Here is a 17,724-nt window from a genome sequence, read left to right on the forward strand (position 1 = left end):
TTGATTTCTATTGATAACCTTTAAGAGTGGACTAACACGGCTACCACACCTCTCTACTCATGATAGGCACAAAACTGTAGAAAACCCTTTAGGGCATGATCTGACTCTGTCTAGGCGTTCATCATGGGTCGCCCAAGGCGCAAGTGAAAGGGGGGGGGGAGGAGAGGGAGGAAGGTTGCAACTCCTACGCGTCTTACACCTCGGCTTGTGTTCTGTGAAAAGCTTTGAATTCCTGAAGAAAGAGCGGAAGTCACCTACACACACTTAGCAAACAAGCAGGGATTGGTCAGGTGATGGTGGCTGTGTTTCCCTGCCCTAAGGCCCCGCCCACCTGTGCAGAGCTCGGCTTTTCCTGTAAGTCTTTTGACTACTTCTTGACTTCAGAAATCTCATCTTACAGAGGTGGAGAGCAGAGGGCGAGAGTCAAGTCTCTCTGATGATGTCTTACTGCTTCTGGAGTCTGCTTTCCGCCTGCCTTGTATTGCCAGGTGAGTGGGAGCGATGATTTCTGACCTTTCAGAGCTCTTTTTGGTAGATAGTGGGTTTTGCCAGATTCTAAGTTCTGCCTTTTATTTCCGCGCGGGGGGGGGGGGGGGGGGGGGGAGTAAAGACATGCTTAACTCGTTTCATATTCTCACGTGGAAAGAAGGGGAACGTCAAGACTTTCCTAAACTATTTCACCGGCCGAATTAATGATTCTCTAAGGAATGGGTTTATCATTACAGTTCAGTAGTACATATTATATAGTGTGACTTGATCTTGTATAATTTGAGTCTAACTTGTGCAACTAAATGAAAGAACTTTGCCTCATCTGAACAACCTAAATTGCAATGCGTTTTCCAAGCTTGACGATCGAGTTTTAAAACAAAGGTGATTGTTTTATTCAGCAGAAAGAGAAGGTCGCCTTGTTCCTTTTTTTTCTTAATCATCATTGTGTATGTGTATAATACACTTCTCAGTTCGGACTGCATGGTATTTTTGTGAGACAAGGGAATGAGATTTCTTCTTCTCTGTTATCAATAGAAATCAAACAAAATAAAACATGGAAAAGAAAATAAGACGATACCTTTTTTATTGGACATAACTTAATACATTTATTGATTAGCTTTCGAAGGTTGCCCTTCTTCCTCAGATCTCTGGAACACCTTCTCAGTGTTTTGCTGACGGCTCTCTGGTGAACAGGTGGGAAAAAAGCCAAGGGCCAGGCTTTTAGACTTTATACTGCTTCATATTGCAATAAACACACTGGTGCTGTTTGTCATTCTTGAAAATGGGATGCCAGCCATAAAGTGATATTTAATTCTTGCAATCAGTGAATGGCGGGAGCTTTCGGAAGGTAGTATAGCGTAGGGAAATCTTTGTGAGAAAGATAGTGATACCGGCGCATTTGCAGGCGCCTGTGCTTTTGTCACCACGGATTTTGAAGTAAGTGGAAGAGCAAGGATCGCGTGCTTAGGGCCCTTCTGCAACTTTGCTGTCAGCGCCTACTCTTCCCTGCCTCTGTGGCCTCTCCTGCCCATATGGTTTCACTGTTAGGTTAGCTGTAATGGATGCTCTGTAGATGTTTGCAGCACAGAGCTACTATGAATTGTGTAGGAGAGGTGCCAGTTGCAGAATGAGAATGTTAGAGAAGCTTTGGGCACAAACCACCCAGTCAGCTGTCCTGCTGCTGTCAGTGGGGATTAAACCATAGAATGTGAAGAGGCAAAAGGGGAAGTGGGAGAGAGTGTACAGGTTATACCTATGAGGTGCCAGTAAATGCAGTGCAAAGACTTAAGGATCAGGCCCATAAACTCATCACCCAAGATTTGAGTAACTGATCACAATCTGCTTCCCCCAAAGAAAGATACTGTAAAAAAAAAAAACAACAACAACAAATGGACAGCCTGATCTCAAATATTAAACACTAGTAAAAAAAAGGCCCATTTCTGGAGCCAATGAAACGGGCGCTAGCAAGGCTTTCCTGTGGCCCCCCTCCCCACCCGTCGTTGATGTGGGTGAATTGCTCCGCCTCCGCCCTCAACGTCATAACGTTTGACGCGAGGGCGGTGAATTGCTCCGCCTCCGCCCTCAACGTCATAACGTTTGACGCGAGGGCGGGGCCCAAAGACTGTGATTTTCGAGGCTTCGGAGCTTCGAACATATGAACCTTGGCTTCAGTGACGTCAGCAGCCAATAGAACGTTGAGGGTGAGTTTTATATATATAGATCTGGTATTACCTCAGTAACTTAAAACACTAAAAACTCCAGTAATATACCAGAAACCTTACTTTTTATTATTACAGCACTTTGTTTTTACAAATCAGTTGACATAAGTCAACATTATGTCAGATGAGTCAACATGATGTCAGACTAGTAAAAAAGGCCCGTTTCGTAAACAAATGAAACGGGCGCTAGCAAGGCTATAGAGAGAGTGAGAGTGTGTATATGTATGTGTGTCTCTGTGTGTGTGACACAGAGAAAGTGTGTGTGTGTGTCTCTGTGTGAAAGAGTGTGTGCACAGGTAGGGTGAAAATGAAGAGAGAGCAGTGAAATTTTACATAGGACAGCTGAACCATTTGAGGCGTGTTTGTGTGTCTGTGTGAGAGAGTGTGTATATGTGCGTGGGTGTGTGAGATAGAGACAGTGTAAGTGTGTGTGTGTGCGTCTGTGTGAAAGAGAGTGTGAAAGGGTAGGGTCAAAATGAAGAGACAGCATTATAATTGTACATAGCACAGCACAAACATTTGAGGCAGTTCTTGCCTTATCTCCCCTGTCGCCCCCTCCATACCCAACGATTTGTTCCTTGTCTTCCATCCCCTCTGTGTCCCGTCTGTATGTGTGTGAGAGAGACAGAGAGGTGCTAGCAGTGCCTGTGATAGTGGCAGGTCAGTTGCTCATTATAGCCAGTTAAGAGTGAGAGTGTGTGTGTATGTGCTGGTTTTTTTCCTTCCCTCCTATGCCCACCGTGTCCGTTGTTTGTATGGAGAGCAGAGATCTATATGGTCCTTTTAGCGTTGCTGTTGATGTCGCATAGCAACTGTGTGCTGCTGGTTTTCATTGTTCTGCGATGTGTCTTATGTCACGTTCCGTCGCTTAGTAACGGGTTCGCGATGCGATTGGTTGAGTGTCATTGGTCCGCCCTCGACGTCATGACGTCTGATGCGGGGGGTGGGGCCAACACTCATGGGTGAATTCCTGGTTTCACCACCATGCATTTAGAATGTTGGGACTTGTGGAGGCTTCAGAATGTTGGAGGTGCGTTTTATTTAGAGAGATGACTTATGTCAACTGATTTGTAAAAACAAAGTGTTGTAATAAGTAAGGTTTTTGGTATATTACTGGAGTTTTTAGTGTGTTAAGATATTAGAACAACTCCGGTATAAATTTGTTATCCCCTATCAGTAGAATTGGTGTCATTACCTCAGTAACACCAACATAGTTTCACTTCACTGACAGGCACATGATGAAGTAATACAAAAACGTAAGAAAAAAAAAAAAAAGAGGAAGTAAATCTAGGACCCTGTGGTAAATTTCCCATAACATAATGGCATTGACAAGACTCAAATAGTCATCACCCTAGCTCTAAAAAAGGAGCACTTCAAATATCACAATGAATCTTAGAAGAAAATGTGATAGAAAGATACAGAAATATTTTTCATCTGTTTGGGTGCCACAGGCATGATCTAAAAGAATTTCCAAACACAGCTGGATAAGTTGCCTATACGTGTGGAGTGGAGGAGTGGCCTAGTGTTTAGAGCACTGGTCTTGCAATCCAGAGGTGGCCGGTTCAAATCCCACTGCTGCTCCTTGTGATCTTGGGCAAGTCACTTAACCCTCCATTGCCTCAGGTACAAACTTAGATTGTGAGTCCTCCTGGGACAGAGAAATATCCAGAGTACCTGAATGTAACTCACCTTGAGCTACTACTGAAAAAGGTGTGAGCAAAATCCAAATAAATTATTTGAAATTCTGTTGCTATTATTTGAGATTCTACATGGAATGTTAATGTTGCTTTTCCTGTAGCAACATTCCATGTAGAAGCCTGCCCTTGCAGGCTTGCAGGACGTCAGACTCACAGAAACAGAAGCCTGCGCGGCCGCATTGCTGATCTGCAAGGGCAGGCTTCTACATGGAATGTTGCTAGTGGAGGAGTAGCCTAGTAGTTAGTGCAGTGCAACATCGAACGTTGCTACTATTTGAGATTCTACATAGAATGTTGCTATTATTGGTGATTCTACATGGAATGTTGCTGAGTGGCCTAGTGGTTAGAGCACCGGTCTTGCAATCCAGAGGTGGCTGGTTCAAATCCCACTGCTGCTCCTTGTGATCTTGGGCAAGTCACTTAACCCTCCATTGCCTCAGGTACAAACTTAGATTGTGAGCCCTCCTGGGACAGACACATATCCAGAGTACCTGAATGTAACTCACCTTGAGCTACTACTGAAAAAGGTGTGAGCAAAATCTAAATAATATAAATAAATGTTACATCTTATGAACTCCAGAAAGAAGCTGTCTTTTGACACAAGGAAAGTACTGTGGTGAGCGTTAGCAGTAAGTTTGAGAGAATGAGATAAGACTCCATATACATGGCTTAAGTGTGAGGTTCATTACTGTCATGGTAGGTGCAAAACTAATTAATTTGGACATATTGCTCCTGAAAGAATCACGGAACACCAGGTCACTGCCTACTGGTAATATAGAACCCGCTGAAATGTTCCAGATCTCTATATAGAAACTACACAACAACAAAATACTACACTTTCAAATGTGTATGTTGCGTGTGTGATAAAACAGAAATATGCAGATATAGGTTGAACTGGAAATCTCAATATGCTAGACAGTATATAAAAGTGTTACATTGGAGAAATAAAAACATATATTTCTTTCTTGTACTCTTCTGAAATTTTTTGCCCTATGGTCTCTCTCTCCTCCCTTCTCAGACACTGACCTTACCCTCAACTCTTTCTTTCATTTTATTTTTTGTGCCATCTCTCTGCATTCAGATTTAACCCTCCAGTCCTCAATCTCTTGTTTCTTTTGTTATTTTCATTTTTGTTTTTCTACCAGCCAGCCCATCTCCTCCTTTCATCCCTTTACCAGCTCATACTCCCATTCTTAATTTCTCCCTAGCCCTTCTGTGCCATTGTCTGATGCTCCTTCCTAGGCTTTTATTCCCCCCGTCTTTTTTTACCCACTTTCTAGTACACAATTTCTACCGTTTATACTTACTCCCTCCCCAGCCCTCATCTACTTTTCTTTGTCATCTCTTCACTAGCCCCAGTTCCTTCCATATTGCTCATTCTCCTTCCCTAACTCCAATCCCCACTTTCTTTCTTATCTCCTACTTGGTGGTTGGGAGGCGGGGCTGGTGGTTGGGAGGCGGGGATAGTGCTGGACAGACTTGTACGGTCTGTGCCAGAGCCGGTGGTTGGGAGGCAGGGCTGGTGGTTGGGAGGTGAGGATAGTGCTGGGCACACTTATAAGGTCTGTGCCAGAGCTGGTAGTGGGAGGCGGGGCTTGTGGTTGGGAGGCGGGGATAGTGCTGGGCAGACTTATACGGTCTGTGCCCTGAAGAGCACAGGTACAAATCAAAGTAGGGTATACACAAAAAGCAGCAAATATGAGTTATCTTGTTGGGCAGACTGGATGGACCGTGCAGGTCTTTTTCTGCCGTCATCTACTATGTTACTATGTTATGTTACTTAGCTGCCTATAATCCCCTCAGTGCCTCCCCAGCTCAATTTCTACTCTGTCACAGATCTCTTTCCTGTTTCTTATCCTCTCCAAAGATTCCCCCTTCCCTTTCCATTGCCTTTCAAACTCTCCCTTCTTTTTACAGTTGACCTCTCCATGTCTGCTTCTGTATTATCAAACTGTTTCTTCACATCGTTCTCCTTCCTATTTCCCCTGCTCCACGTTTTTCCTTAATACTGCTCTCCTGTCTAACGCTCCCCTTCTTAGTTTTCCTATTTTTCTCTTCCCCTATTCCTCCCCTCCTCCATTTGCTGTAATTTTTCTCTCTTTCCAAGTCTGTCTTTACATAGCCACCAAAACTTCCTGGCTCCCAGTGGTAAGGCATATGCAAACAAACTAAAAGATGGATGCCGATAATAAATATGTACTAGTAGTAAAAATACATACTCATATTTTGGTAATGAGAAATGTATATTAATATCTAGTATACATTTCCAGGGTAGGCATCCCAAGAGACGGGAATAGCAGTGCTCCATGCTGCCTGCTCTCTGGTTCTCTTAAGCAGTGACAAGGGAACAATTACTATATCGTGGGGAATTTTTGCAATTAATTTACATAATTTTCAAAATGTTAAATTCAGAGAAAAATAAAGAAAAAATACATTGTAAAAAAAAAACAGTATTTCTCTCAATGCATTGCACAGGCTGCCAGTTCAACCAAGCAGTTGTTCAGAATAGTAAACAGCCTACTGCAACCCCCACAACAGAACCAGCTTGCCCAGTCTAAACTGAACTGCAATGATTTTGCTGCATACTTTGCCAACAAAATGAAAAGTCTCCGCCAGGATTTACAGGCAGTCCCACCCAGTCCTCAACCAGTCAACCAGGGTTGCACAAACTCACCCCCCCCCCCCCCACCCGACAGAGATAGATGGGACAGTTTTTTAACCCAAAGACAAAGGAGAGCCTTGACAAAATCCTAAGAGACCTTCGACCAACTACCTGCTCCCTCGACCCCTGCCCATCAAAGATAGTGCAGCAGGCAAGTATGGGCCTTATAGAGGGTGCCACAAAAGTTGTGAATGCCTCTCTTTCTAATGGGCAACTACCAACAGCATTAAAAAGGGCAGTGGTTCGCCCTCTGCTAAAGAAAAACAACCTTGACTAGGACAAACTTGAAAGTTACAGGCCAGTATCCAACATCCCATTTCTAGGGAAACTCATAGAACAAACAGTCTGTGTTCAACTTAATGATTGGCTAGAAGAGAGAAACTGGCTAGATCCATGTCAATCTGGATTTAGACCCGGTTATGGAACAGAAACGGTCCTCATATCCCTACTAGAAGATCTTTACAGAAACCAAGACAAGGGATTTGCCTCGATGTTAGTACTGCTAGATTTCTCAGCAGCTTTTGACACTGTGGATCATGATATCATGCTAGCACGACTGACAGAAACAGGTATCAGTGGAACAGTACTTGCCTGGTTCAGATCCTATCTATCACACAGGCAACAATCCATAATGTTTGGCAGCAACTCATCACCACCATGGACACTGACCTGCGGGGTACCACAAGGATCGATACTGTCACCTATTCTGTTCAATATCTACCTCAAGCCACTAGCTGAGCTGATTCGGTCAATGGACACTCAGTTCTACATCTATGCAGATGATGTGCAGCTACTCATACCCATTGAACATGACTTACCTACAGCCTTGAATACATTGATTACCTGTCTAACATCAATTCAAGATTGGGCTAAACACAACAAACTTTGCCTGAACCCAAGTAAAACCAAGCTTTTCTGGGTCCCTAACACAAGTGGATAAATACCTGACATCAAAATCCCTTTTGGGAAGTACAAACTCCCCCTCAAATGACAACTCAGGAACCTTGGAATACAGTTAGAGTCAACACTTACTCTGATTCCCCAAATCCAAGCAACCTTCGCTGCTTCTACTATTTGTGACTGCTACGCTGCCTCTCTTCTTACATGAAGAAGGTAAATCTTACCTCAGTTGTGCATGCCATGATAACATAAAGACTGGATTACTACAATGCTCTATGCAATGGTCTGATTACAAAGGGCCTGCTCCAGTTGATTCAGAATGCAGCAGCAAGACTCGTAGAAGGTTGCAAGCGACGTGACCACATCACACCATTTTTGCAAAAACTTAATTGGCTACCAGTACAATACAGGGCTAAATTTAAAACTCTATGTCTGATCTTCAAGACCCTGAAAAGGAATGGCCCTGAGTACCTGAAGAATAGGATGATCCTTCGCACACCGCTAAGGATACTAAGGTCCTCCCAAGGACTATCACTAATTACACCCTCTTCAAAAGACATTACACGATGTGATACCCACAAGCGAGCCTTCTCCGGAGTAGCTCCCACACTCTGGAATGCACTGCCTGAAAGGCTCTGCTTAACAGAAGACTCTCTCTACTTTAGGAAGCAGGTGAAAGCTTGGCTCTTCAACCAAGCCTTTAATGGAAGAAGTAACTAACTTGCTAGTCTCACTCACACACACAAGGTGTGATACAGGCTGCACATACTGCAGCAGGAAATGTTTATCTAGTCCTACCCTAGCTGAGATAATATTTAACCATCTCTCTGACCTCATATGCAACTTTCTTTAAATCAGTCACCTTACTTTCTAACTCTTTTCTCTTACCTGTCTATATGTTCCATCTTTGCTTTACCCTTCACTATCAATTAAAATGATAGTGAGGTTGCAAAAGAGACTGTAGTAGATCAGGTGTCCTTAAATAAAAATAAAAATCAGACAAAAGATTGCAAATTAATACTGTCAAGCACTAAGCATGATGTAAATAGGAACAACAAACATAGTTTGAAATGTCTATATGCGAATGCCAGGAGCCTAAGAAATAAGATGGGAGAGTTAGAATATATTGCACTAAATGAAAAATTAGATATAATAGGCATTTCTGAGACCGGTGAAAGGAGGATAACCAGTGGGACACTGTCATACCGGGGTACAAATTATATCGTAGTGATAGGATGGTAAAGTACTGAGTTTTAAGTACCTATCAAGGTGCAGTAAAGATAACACACAATTTCACCTAGTCCTGAATTATTAGGACACCTAACAGCCTAGGCACTATAAAGCAAAAGAGAGACGTGCAACCCTACCAATGGAAAAGGCTCCCCCACACAAACTTATGTCCCGATGATCAGAAGCCCTGCGCTGTTCCAAGCAGTGCTCTAAAATTAGTGCCGTAACAGTGCAGGGCAGTAACGCCCCTATGATCAGAGCTAATAGCATGAAAATTTAGGCACGCTATTACCGCTGATCATAGGGTAAAAGTGCGGGAGGATAGTGCCTGTGCATTTGTGTTCAGGTGCAATCCTCCCATACTTGTTTGACAGGTCTAGGCTATCAAAAGCCCGGAACTGTCAAACGCAGGAGATGGAGCTCTGTAGGACCCCCGGACCACCCTATCGCTGAGGCCCTGGTGGTCTAATGCCACCTGCAGAAAGCGACAAGGGGGGGGGGGGTTGGAGGTCCGGTGAACCTCCAGGCCTCCCTGCCCCAAGGGCATGGGGGTCTGGAGATCTGGTGGACCTCCAGCACCCCTACCCCCACCCAAAAAAAATCCCTTATGGCCCAGCGGGCTACAAATCCAATCCCCCGCCCTGGTGGTGTAGCAGGCCTGCCCGCCCTCGTACCTTAGCGATGGAGGAGGGAGTAGCACTCTGTGGTCCTCCAGGGCTCCCTCCAAAATGGTGGCATGATGCACTGGGCGGGGCTTCCCTACCATATAAGGGAGTTCCTTATATGGTAAGGAAGCACCGTGCAGCGCATCCCAGGATGCACTGGCAGGGCGCTGCCATTTTGGAGGCAGCCCTGGAAAAGGAGGGAGTGCTACTTTCTCCTCCATTGTGGAGGTATAGGGGTGGGTGGGCTCACTAGACCACCAAGGTGGGTGGGGGATGGCCACTGGGCCATCAGGGATTTTTTTGGGGGGTGTTAGGGGGGTTCCTTGTGCCCTTGTGTTGGGGGGTCAGGGGGCTGGAGTTCCCGTATTCTCTGATCATAAGGGTCGAATACCACAGAGCTCATTTACATCTAATTTAAATGAGCTCTGTGCTATTGCCTGGTGCAGGCGCCATTAGTTGCACCAGACTCCTCTGATCATAGGTGCGAAGGTAAACGTGGGTGCTGTTCAGGTGCTAGTGGCCTCTAGCGCCCACATTTACCGGGGGTCATCAGGTCATGAGGAACTGAAGTCAGTCAGGGAGTTGATGAAAGAAGCAGGCAGCAAAGCTGGTCTGGCAGACACTCGCTTTCTCTAGATGGTCGATCAACAGCAGGTAGTCCCAGTCAGTCAGCAAGTAAGTTCTCCACAGCCAGGCAAAAACATGTAAACAGGTGATGCCACAGATTAACGAGCCTTCATCATGTGGCTGACTCAGGCCAACTGCTAGCAGCTCTCGCATGAATTGCCCCAGATAACAGCCCTTTCCTCTGGTGTGTTGCCATGCTGACTAGAATAAGAAAGTCTGACGTTTTCCAGTGTTGTGTTTTTGGAGGACCAAACAACTGATTTCTTCTGACCATGAAGTCCCCCAGCTTTATTTATTTATTGCACTTGTATCCCACATTTTCCCACCTATTTGCAGGCTCAATGTGGCTTACAAAGACCTGTTATGGCATCGCCATACCAGGGTAAAGGGTACAATTGGTGTTACAAAGAAATCAAGACAAACACGAGGGTCTGGTCAAGCAGTTATCGAAAGAGACATTCTGAGTAAAGGTGTGTAGGTGTTGTGTTACGGTTAGTTAAGGGTTATCGTGGTAGGCCTTGTTGACGAGAGAGGTTTTCAGAGATTTGCGGAAATTTATTACTTCGTTGATCATTTTCAGGTGAGTTGACGTATCAGCAGTGTGCCTGAGGTCTGCGAACAGACCTCTGCATAGGAACTGACACTGGTCTAAGTCTGTTACAAGAAAGTCAGTCAGGTTCATAGTGCTACATAGCCAAATCCCAATGCAAACTAGACACCTGCCCAAACAACCTCATGAAATCAGCCCCTCAACAATTCATAATAGACCTAACTAACCACATGAATTTCATGCTACAAAACGGACTTTTCCCAAAAGAAAAAGGAAATATTCTACTCACCCCAATACCCAAAGACACAAAGAAAAACACAAGCGAAATAACAAACTACAGACCAGTAGCATCTATACCATTAATAACTAAAATAACCGAAGGGATGGTTACCAAACAACTCACAAACTACCTCAACAAGTTCTCCATACTACATGACTCCCAATCAGGATTCCGGTCAAATCATAGCACAGAAACAGTGTTAATTACCCTAATGACCAAATTCAAACAAATGATTGCAACCGGCACCAATATACTCCTGCTACAATTTGACATGTCAAGTGCCTTTGACATGGTAGACCACGAAATCCTATTACACATTCTCGAATACTTTGGCATCGGAGGTAATGTTCTAAACTGGTTCAAGGGGTTCTTAACCTCACGTTCATATCAAGTCACATCAAACTCAACTACGTCAGCTGCATGGACACCTGATTGTGGAGTACCGCAAGGATCCCCCCTCTCACCAACTATTTTCAATCTAATGATGACCCCCCTGGCAAAACTTTTATCTAACCATAACCTTAATCCACATATATATGCCGATGATGTAACGATATATATTCCATTCAAAAAAGACATCAATGAAATCTCTAACGAAATCAGCCAAAGTCTACATGTCATGAACACCTGGGCAGATGCATTCCAACTGAAACTGAATACAGAAAAAACTAAATGCCTCATACTTACCTCCCAATACAACACAAATAAATTTACCACCATCAACACACCTAAACTAATTCTGCCAATCTCAGAAACTTTAAAAATCCTTGGAGTCACTATCGACCGCCACCTAACTCTTGAGACTCATGCGAACAACACAACAAAAAAAATGTTCTACTCCATGTGGAAACTGAAAAGAATTAAACCATTCTTTCCAAGATCTGTCTTCCGCAGTCTAGTGCAATCACTCGTACTCAGTCACCTGGACTATTGCAACTCATTATACGCAGGATGCAAGGAACAAATACTGAAGAAACTTCAAACAGCCCAGAATACAGCAGCCAGACTAATCTTCGGAAAACCGAAATACGAAAGTGCAAAACCCTTACGGGAGAAACTACACTGGCTACCACTCAAGGAACGCATCACTTTTAAAGTATGCACCTTAGTCCACAAAATCATTCACGGTGAAGCCCCTGCATACATGTCCGACCTAATTGACCTGCCACCCAGAAACACTAAAAGATCGTCCCAAACCTTCCTCAATCTCCATTTCCCTAAGTGCAAAGGCATAAAATACAAAGTACTGCACGGATCGACTTTCGCATACATGAGCACACAATTCTGGAATACACTACACGCAGCCTGAAAACGATCTACGAACTGACCGACTTCCGCAAACTACTAAAGACTTATCTGTTTGAGAAAATCTACGGCAAGGATCAAAACACATGAAGCCCATACAATCTCATAGACACGCACCAATACACTCTCTGAAATCTCTTCTCCCGCGCTCTCACCACTCTTAAACCCTACCCACAGATAAAATTGTCAGACCTCCCTGTTCCCTCGATACTGTTTTGTCCCCCTCTCAACTCACCACTGTTATATTCCACTGTTCTATCCCTTAATAATATCCTGAATTTACTCTGTCTTATATAACTCTTCACAATGTAACTCATAACTGTACTGCAACCAATTGCACTTCCATCATTTACAATGTATTGTAAGCCACACTGAGCCCGCAAATAGGTGGGAAAATGTGGGATACAAATGCAAATAAATAAATAGTGCCTTATGCAGGGCCTATTTTGTCCCTACAATACCAATTGATTATTAGCGTCCAATTATCTGCACTAATCAACTTGTTTCTCAATTAAACTGCATGTGCACGTTGGGTCTGTGCCCAAATTTGCGCACGCAATTCTGAGCGCCATATATAGAATTGGGACAAAAATAGGCAGAAGGGATCGCAATGGAGCATGCATTTGGCTTTGCCCCCCCCTCCATCCAACAATTCCAGATGAGGGTGGTGCAGTACTTAATACAGGTAGCAGGAAACGGGCAGTGATGGTGGCAAAAAAGACCATTCTTGTGGATTGGTTAGAAGCAAAGGGGCCGCGGATCCAAACATGGCGGGCCCAGATGATTTTCCTTCTAAGAATGGAGAGATTAAACTGCAAAGACCGACCAAGTCAAGAACTCGATCAATTTTTGACAAGATGGACCCCATTTTTGAGGACTCTATCCCCGGCTGCACGAAGCCAACTGTTGAATATGTAGCCAAATTCATAACTAATGGTTAACTCTGTATGTATAAGATAGTTTGAAGGGAGAAGAGGGGGGAAGAGGGGAGGGTGGGGGGGAGGAGAGGGTGGGAAGGGAATAAAAATGGAACTGATGATGGAATCAATACGGAATTGTATATGTTCTGATTGTCATCAATAAAAATGATTTAAACATAATACAGGTAGCAGGGATGCAGATGTCAATGAAACCTAAGATGCGTTTGTTAGGTGATTTGCTCTCAATAAATCACCTGCCAATAAATGGGTACATTGTTTGTTAGGATGGAAGGCACACTTGCCAGCTAGGAAGTGTATTTTGATGTGCTGGAGAGCAGCCTCTCCACCTTTCTTGATGCAGTTGTTTATTAGATTCTTGGTATTTCGCCTTTGTGATGCAACCAAAGCGGTTTACATATTACATACAGGTACTTTCTCTGTCCCTAGTGGGCTCACAATCTTGATACATATTTTCAAAGCACTTAGCCTTCCAAAGTTCCATAGAAACCTATGAAACTTTGGAAGGCTAAGTGCTTTGAAAATATGCTATGTGATTCAATGGTGATGAAAAAGCAAGGATTGAGGCTATGTACACCAAAATGCTGGGATTCTCCTGAAAGTATGGGGCAGTTATCTTGACGCCTTACCCCTCTGGGCATATAGTACTGCAGTCAGCATATGAGAAACTGCATGATGGATAGATTTCCTGAGTGTGAAGAGCACATGGAACTTGCCGGAGTACTGTGCATGCATAGGCGCCCGGTATAAGAGGCTTGGAGAGGCTAAGCCTCCCCCCTGCTGCAGCAGAATGGATCAGCTGTGGAGTCCAACTGCTCTGAGGGGATTAAATTGTTGATTTACCTCCATCCTCACAGCAGGAGCTGCAGTGAAAGCCCTCTAACAGTTGTAGAAATTGGTTTATGATTTGTTTACCTTACTGCTGGGAAAGCAGGGGGGGGGGGGGGGTTGGCTGGAGGTGTCCTGGGTTGCCAGGGAGATATTTAACGAGGATGACTTCCTGACCTGCACTGAGGACAGATAGCAGCAGAACGGATACTGGGCCAGCATGATCAGAAAAAGTCACCAGACAACAAAGGTAGAAAAGATCATTTTATTTTCATTATAGTGTTTGGAATATGTCCACTTTGAGAATCAGGTGCTCAACATTAAAAGTTTATATTTATTTACTTATTTATGGCATTTTATCCCACATTAAACATGAATTAGGGTGTTTTGTGGCTCTACATGAGAATTGTGATGATATGATCCCTTGTTTCATATTGTTGACGGTCTGCATTTTCCGTATGGGTGGTATATTGGTGTATTAGGTTCTGCCCAGTGTAATATTTATGGTACAGTAAGGTTCTGAGTGTGTTTTTTGGACAAAGTTGTGCATAGTGTTTTGCAGTTGAGCGATTGTGGTTAGAATATGCTTTGAGCAACCACTTTATTCTTTGACATATGATACATATCTAATATCTAAGTTTAATAAAAGGTATTAATTGTGACTTATTTTTATTTATTTTTTCTGCGTGTTATCACAATTATGGATTTAAGCCCCACCAAACAGTTGGGCCACCGACCGCCTATGTGTGCATGTACTAGAGTGGGGAGGGGTGCGGGGAGCGAGAGAAGAGTTGATAGCAACCAGAGGACTTACAATTGAAGTCTATACCTGAGAAATATTGAGGGTTAAGTGACTTGTCCAAGGCCACAAGGTGCCACAGTGGGATTTGAACCTGACTTCCCTAGTTCTCACTGCTATATAGTTGAATTCAGTATGGTATATAAAAGAATTATAGGTATGTCCTTAGGACTAGGGATTTAACTGAATACAAGATCCTGTTAACGTCTTGCCTCTTATTTATTTATTTAATACATTTATATCCCACATTTTCCCACCAATTGCAGGCTCAATGTGGCTTACAAGTATCTGTAGAAAAGGCTACAGTGCATTTGGTACATTTTTACAGTTTAAAAATAAGATATTTAGCAACATTTGAAACAAACGATATGTGAAAGATAATAATATAATTAGTGTCCATTAAATCTTTGATTAGACTAGAAGTTAATTTGGATTATGTTGAGCCTAGAGAATAAGCCTTTTTGAACAGTACAGTTTTCAATAGTTTTCTGAATTTTTAAGTAGGTCTGGGTACATTTGGCTGATTTGGGTAGAGCATTCCACAATTGCGTGCCTATAAATGTGAAGTTGGAAGCGTGAATGGATTTGTACTTGAGGCCATTACAGTCTGGGTAACGTAGATTCAAGTAGGATCGTGAGAGATTGGATCTATTTCTAGGTGGTAAGTCAACCAGTTCAACCATATATTCTGGAACTTCCCCTTAAATTATCCTGTGAATTAAGGTGCAGATCTTAAAGGCAACTCGTTCTTTAATGGGAAGCCAGTGTAAGTTCTTCGCGAAGGGGCTTGGCTGATTCAAATTTAGATTTTCCAAAGATCAGTCTTGCCGCAGTGTTCTGAGCAGTCTGTAATTTATTGAGTAGGTGTTCCTTGCAGCCTGCATATATAGCGTTGCAGCAGGGGCGTATCTGCGTGGGGCCACAGGGGTCTGGGCCCCCGCAGATTTCGCCCTGGACCTCCCTACCGCCGTCAACCCTCCCCCGCCTACCGCCGTCACCTACCCCCGCCGAGGTCCGCTTCCTGCTGCCGGTGCCTTTAAAAATAAGTGTGACGTCAGACTCCGTCCGAAACTGGAAGGGATGCAGCTTTAAACAGTACGAGGAAGAAGAACTTAAAACAAGACCTCGGCTGGGCTGACGGGGGTTGGGGTCCCCCGCCAGCTGAAGTAATATTTTTAAAGGTACCGACAGCAGGAAGCGGACGGCGGTAGGGGGGGAGGGTTGACGGTGGTAGGGGGGTGGCAGCGGCCGGGGGGGGGCTATAATGTGCCCCCTCTAGCCCCTGCCCCCCCTACCACCGAACCTCAGATATGCCCCTGCGTTGCAGTAGTCCATCTGGCTTAAAACCATAGATTGTATCAAATTGCGGAAGACATCACGGGAAAAAAAAGGTTTAATTCACTTAAGTCTCCACATTGAATAAAACATTTTCTTCGTGGTGTGAGTTATTTGGGACTCCAGTGTTAAGTGTCAGTCAATTGTAATCCCTAATAATTTCAGACTGTCCGAGATAGGTAGAGAAACGTTGGGGTATTTAAAGTAGTAGGCTTGTATTTGTTTATGTTGAGACGATAATATAAGACAGTGAGTCTTACTGTTATTACTCAGTAATATTACCATGGTGGCAATGTTTTTGAATGAAAAAGTTAAGTCTCTTGAGTTCCATACTTTGTGGAGTATTCCAGATACCTGTACCAAAGGTTGAGTACCAAATATTAAGTCTGTCATTTGGAAAATATTTACTGAACTTTTTTATTCCTTACAGTATCTGGGAAAGTGCCCAATCCACGCAATGTAAGAATGGAGTCGATAAATTTGAAGAATATCCTGAAATGGGATCCACCCATATCACACTTAGAGAATATAACATATACAGTAGAATACACAAAGTAAGTTTGGGATTTACAGTATAAGAGATTGAAAGTGTTTATCTTATAATATCCTTCATCTCACTTATCCATGTCCTCTCTTATTTCCCAATATATTGGCTTGCTTTTTCCTACAACTCCCTCTTAACTCTCTGTCTTATTCAGCCGTCCAAATTCACAATAAATTATCCTTTTTCAGCTGCAACCTATTTGATCTAGAACAGTGTTTCTCAAGTCTCTTCCTGGAGCATAGAAGCTGCCTCAGTGGGTGCTTGAGCACCCTTAATATTGAATAAATTCCTTGACTCCATTGGGCTCCTATGTCCTGGAAGTTGGCTCCTATGTCTTTGAGTACCCCTTTCCAGTCAGGTTTTCAGGATATCCACAATAAAGAAGCATGAAAGAAATTTGCATATAATGGAGGCAGTGTATGCAAATCAAGTTCATGCATATTCATTGTGGATATCCTGAATACCTGACCGGGAAGGGGTACTCAAAGACATAGGAGCCAACTTCCAGAAGATCTTTTCGGGCTGCATTTTGATTAAACATTTAATTGCTATTAATGCAATTAAAGGTATGAGGTCACCCCCCCCCCCCCAACTGCAGCTTCTTGTGACTCTGGGCAAGTCACTTAACCCTCCGTTGCCCAAAGTCACAAGGACCTGCAGGTGGTAAAAAAAAAACAAAAACAAACCTTTAATCATGCGATTAATCACAATTACAAATTTTAATCGAAATGCAGCCCAAAAAAGATTAAAGAATAAAAAGTAATGAACAGATGAGAAATACAAACTGAAAAATTACTAATTAAAGAATCGAAACCAGCATGCAGAATAGGTATAAACAGCCTTATAGTTTTCACAGCCTACTTCAGAAAAACAAGCTTACTTATCATCTCTCCTAATGGTTGTAAGTATTAACAAAAGTGAGGATGATTACGGGCCGAAATCTTTGGTAGCAGAGTAAGCAGGTAGAAATCAGATCACATGGTCCAGCCAGTGAGCTCATTCGCTAATGTCTGGTTCCAGTTTTCTTGAGTATTACATGTGGAAACTATGAGAGTGAGTCTCCATTTATAGACTACTACTACTACTACTTAACATTTCTAAAGCGCTACTAGGGTTACGCAGCGCCGTACAGTTTAACAAAGAAGGACAGTCCCTGC

At 43.4% G+C, this 17,724-nt stretch overlaps 1 protein-coding gene across 1 annotated transcript in view; it reads left to right on the plus strand.

Annotated features, from left to right (window-relative positions):
• Window positions 1-331: 331 nt before the first annotated feature.
• The window catches only part of IL10RB (interleukin 10 receptor subunit beta), a 64,793-nt gene continuing 47,400 nt past the window's right edge, over window positions 332-17,724 (plus strand). The window contains exons 1-2 of the mRNA XM_030202158.1: window positions 332-488; window positions 16,454-16,577. Of these exons, the coding sequence (XP_030058018.1) occupies window positions 437-488; window positions 16,454-16,577 (176 nt within the window). The 5' untranslated portion in view covers window positions 332-436. The remainder of the gene's footprint in view (window positions 489-16,453; window positions 16,578-17,724) is intronic.

The sequence above is a fragment of the Microcaecilia unicolor genome, chromosome 4 (genome assembly GCF_901765095.1).
Source record: "Microcaecilia unicolor chromosome 4, aMicUni1.1, whole genome shotgun sequence".
NCBI classification, from domain to species: Eukaryota; Metazoa; Chordata; class Amphibia; order Gymnophiona; family Siphonopidae; genus Microcaecilia; species Microcaecilia unicolor.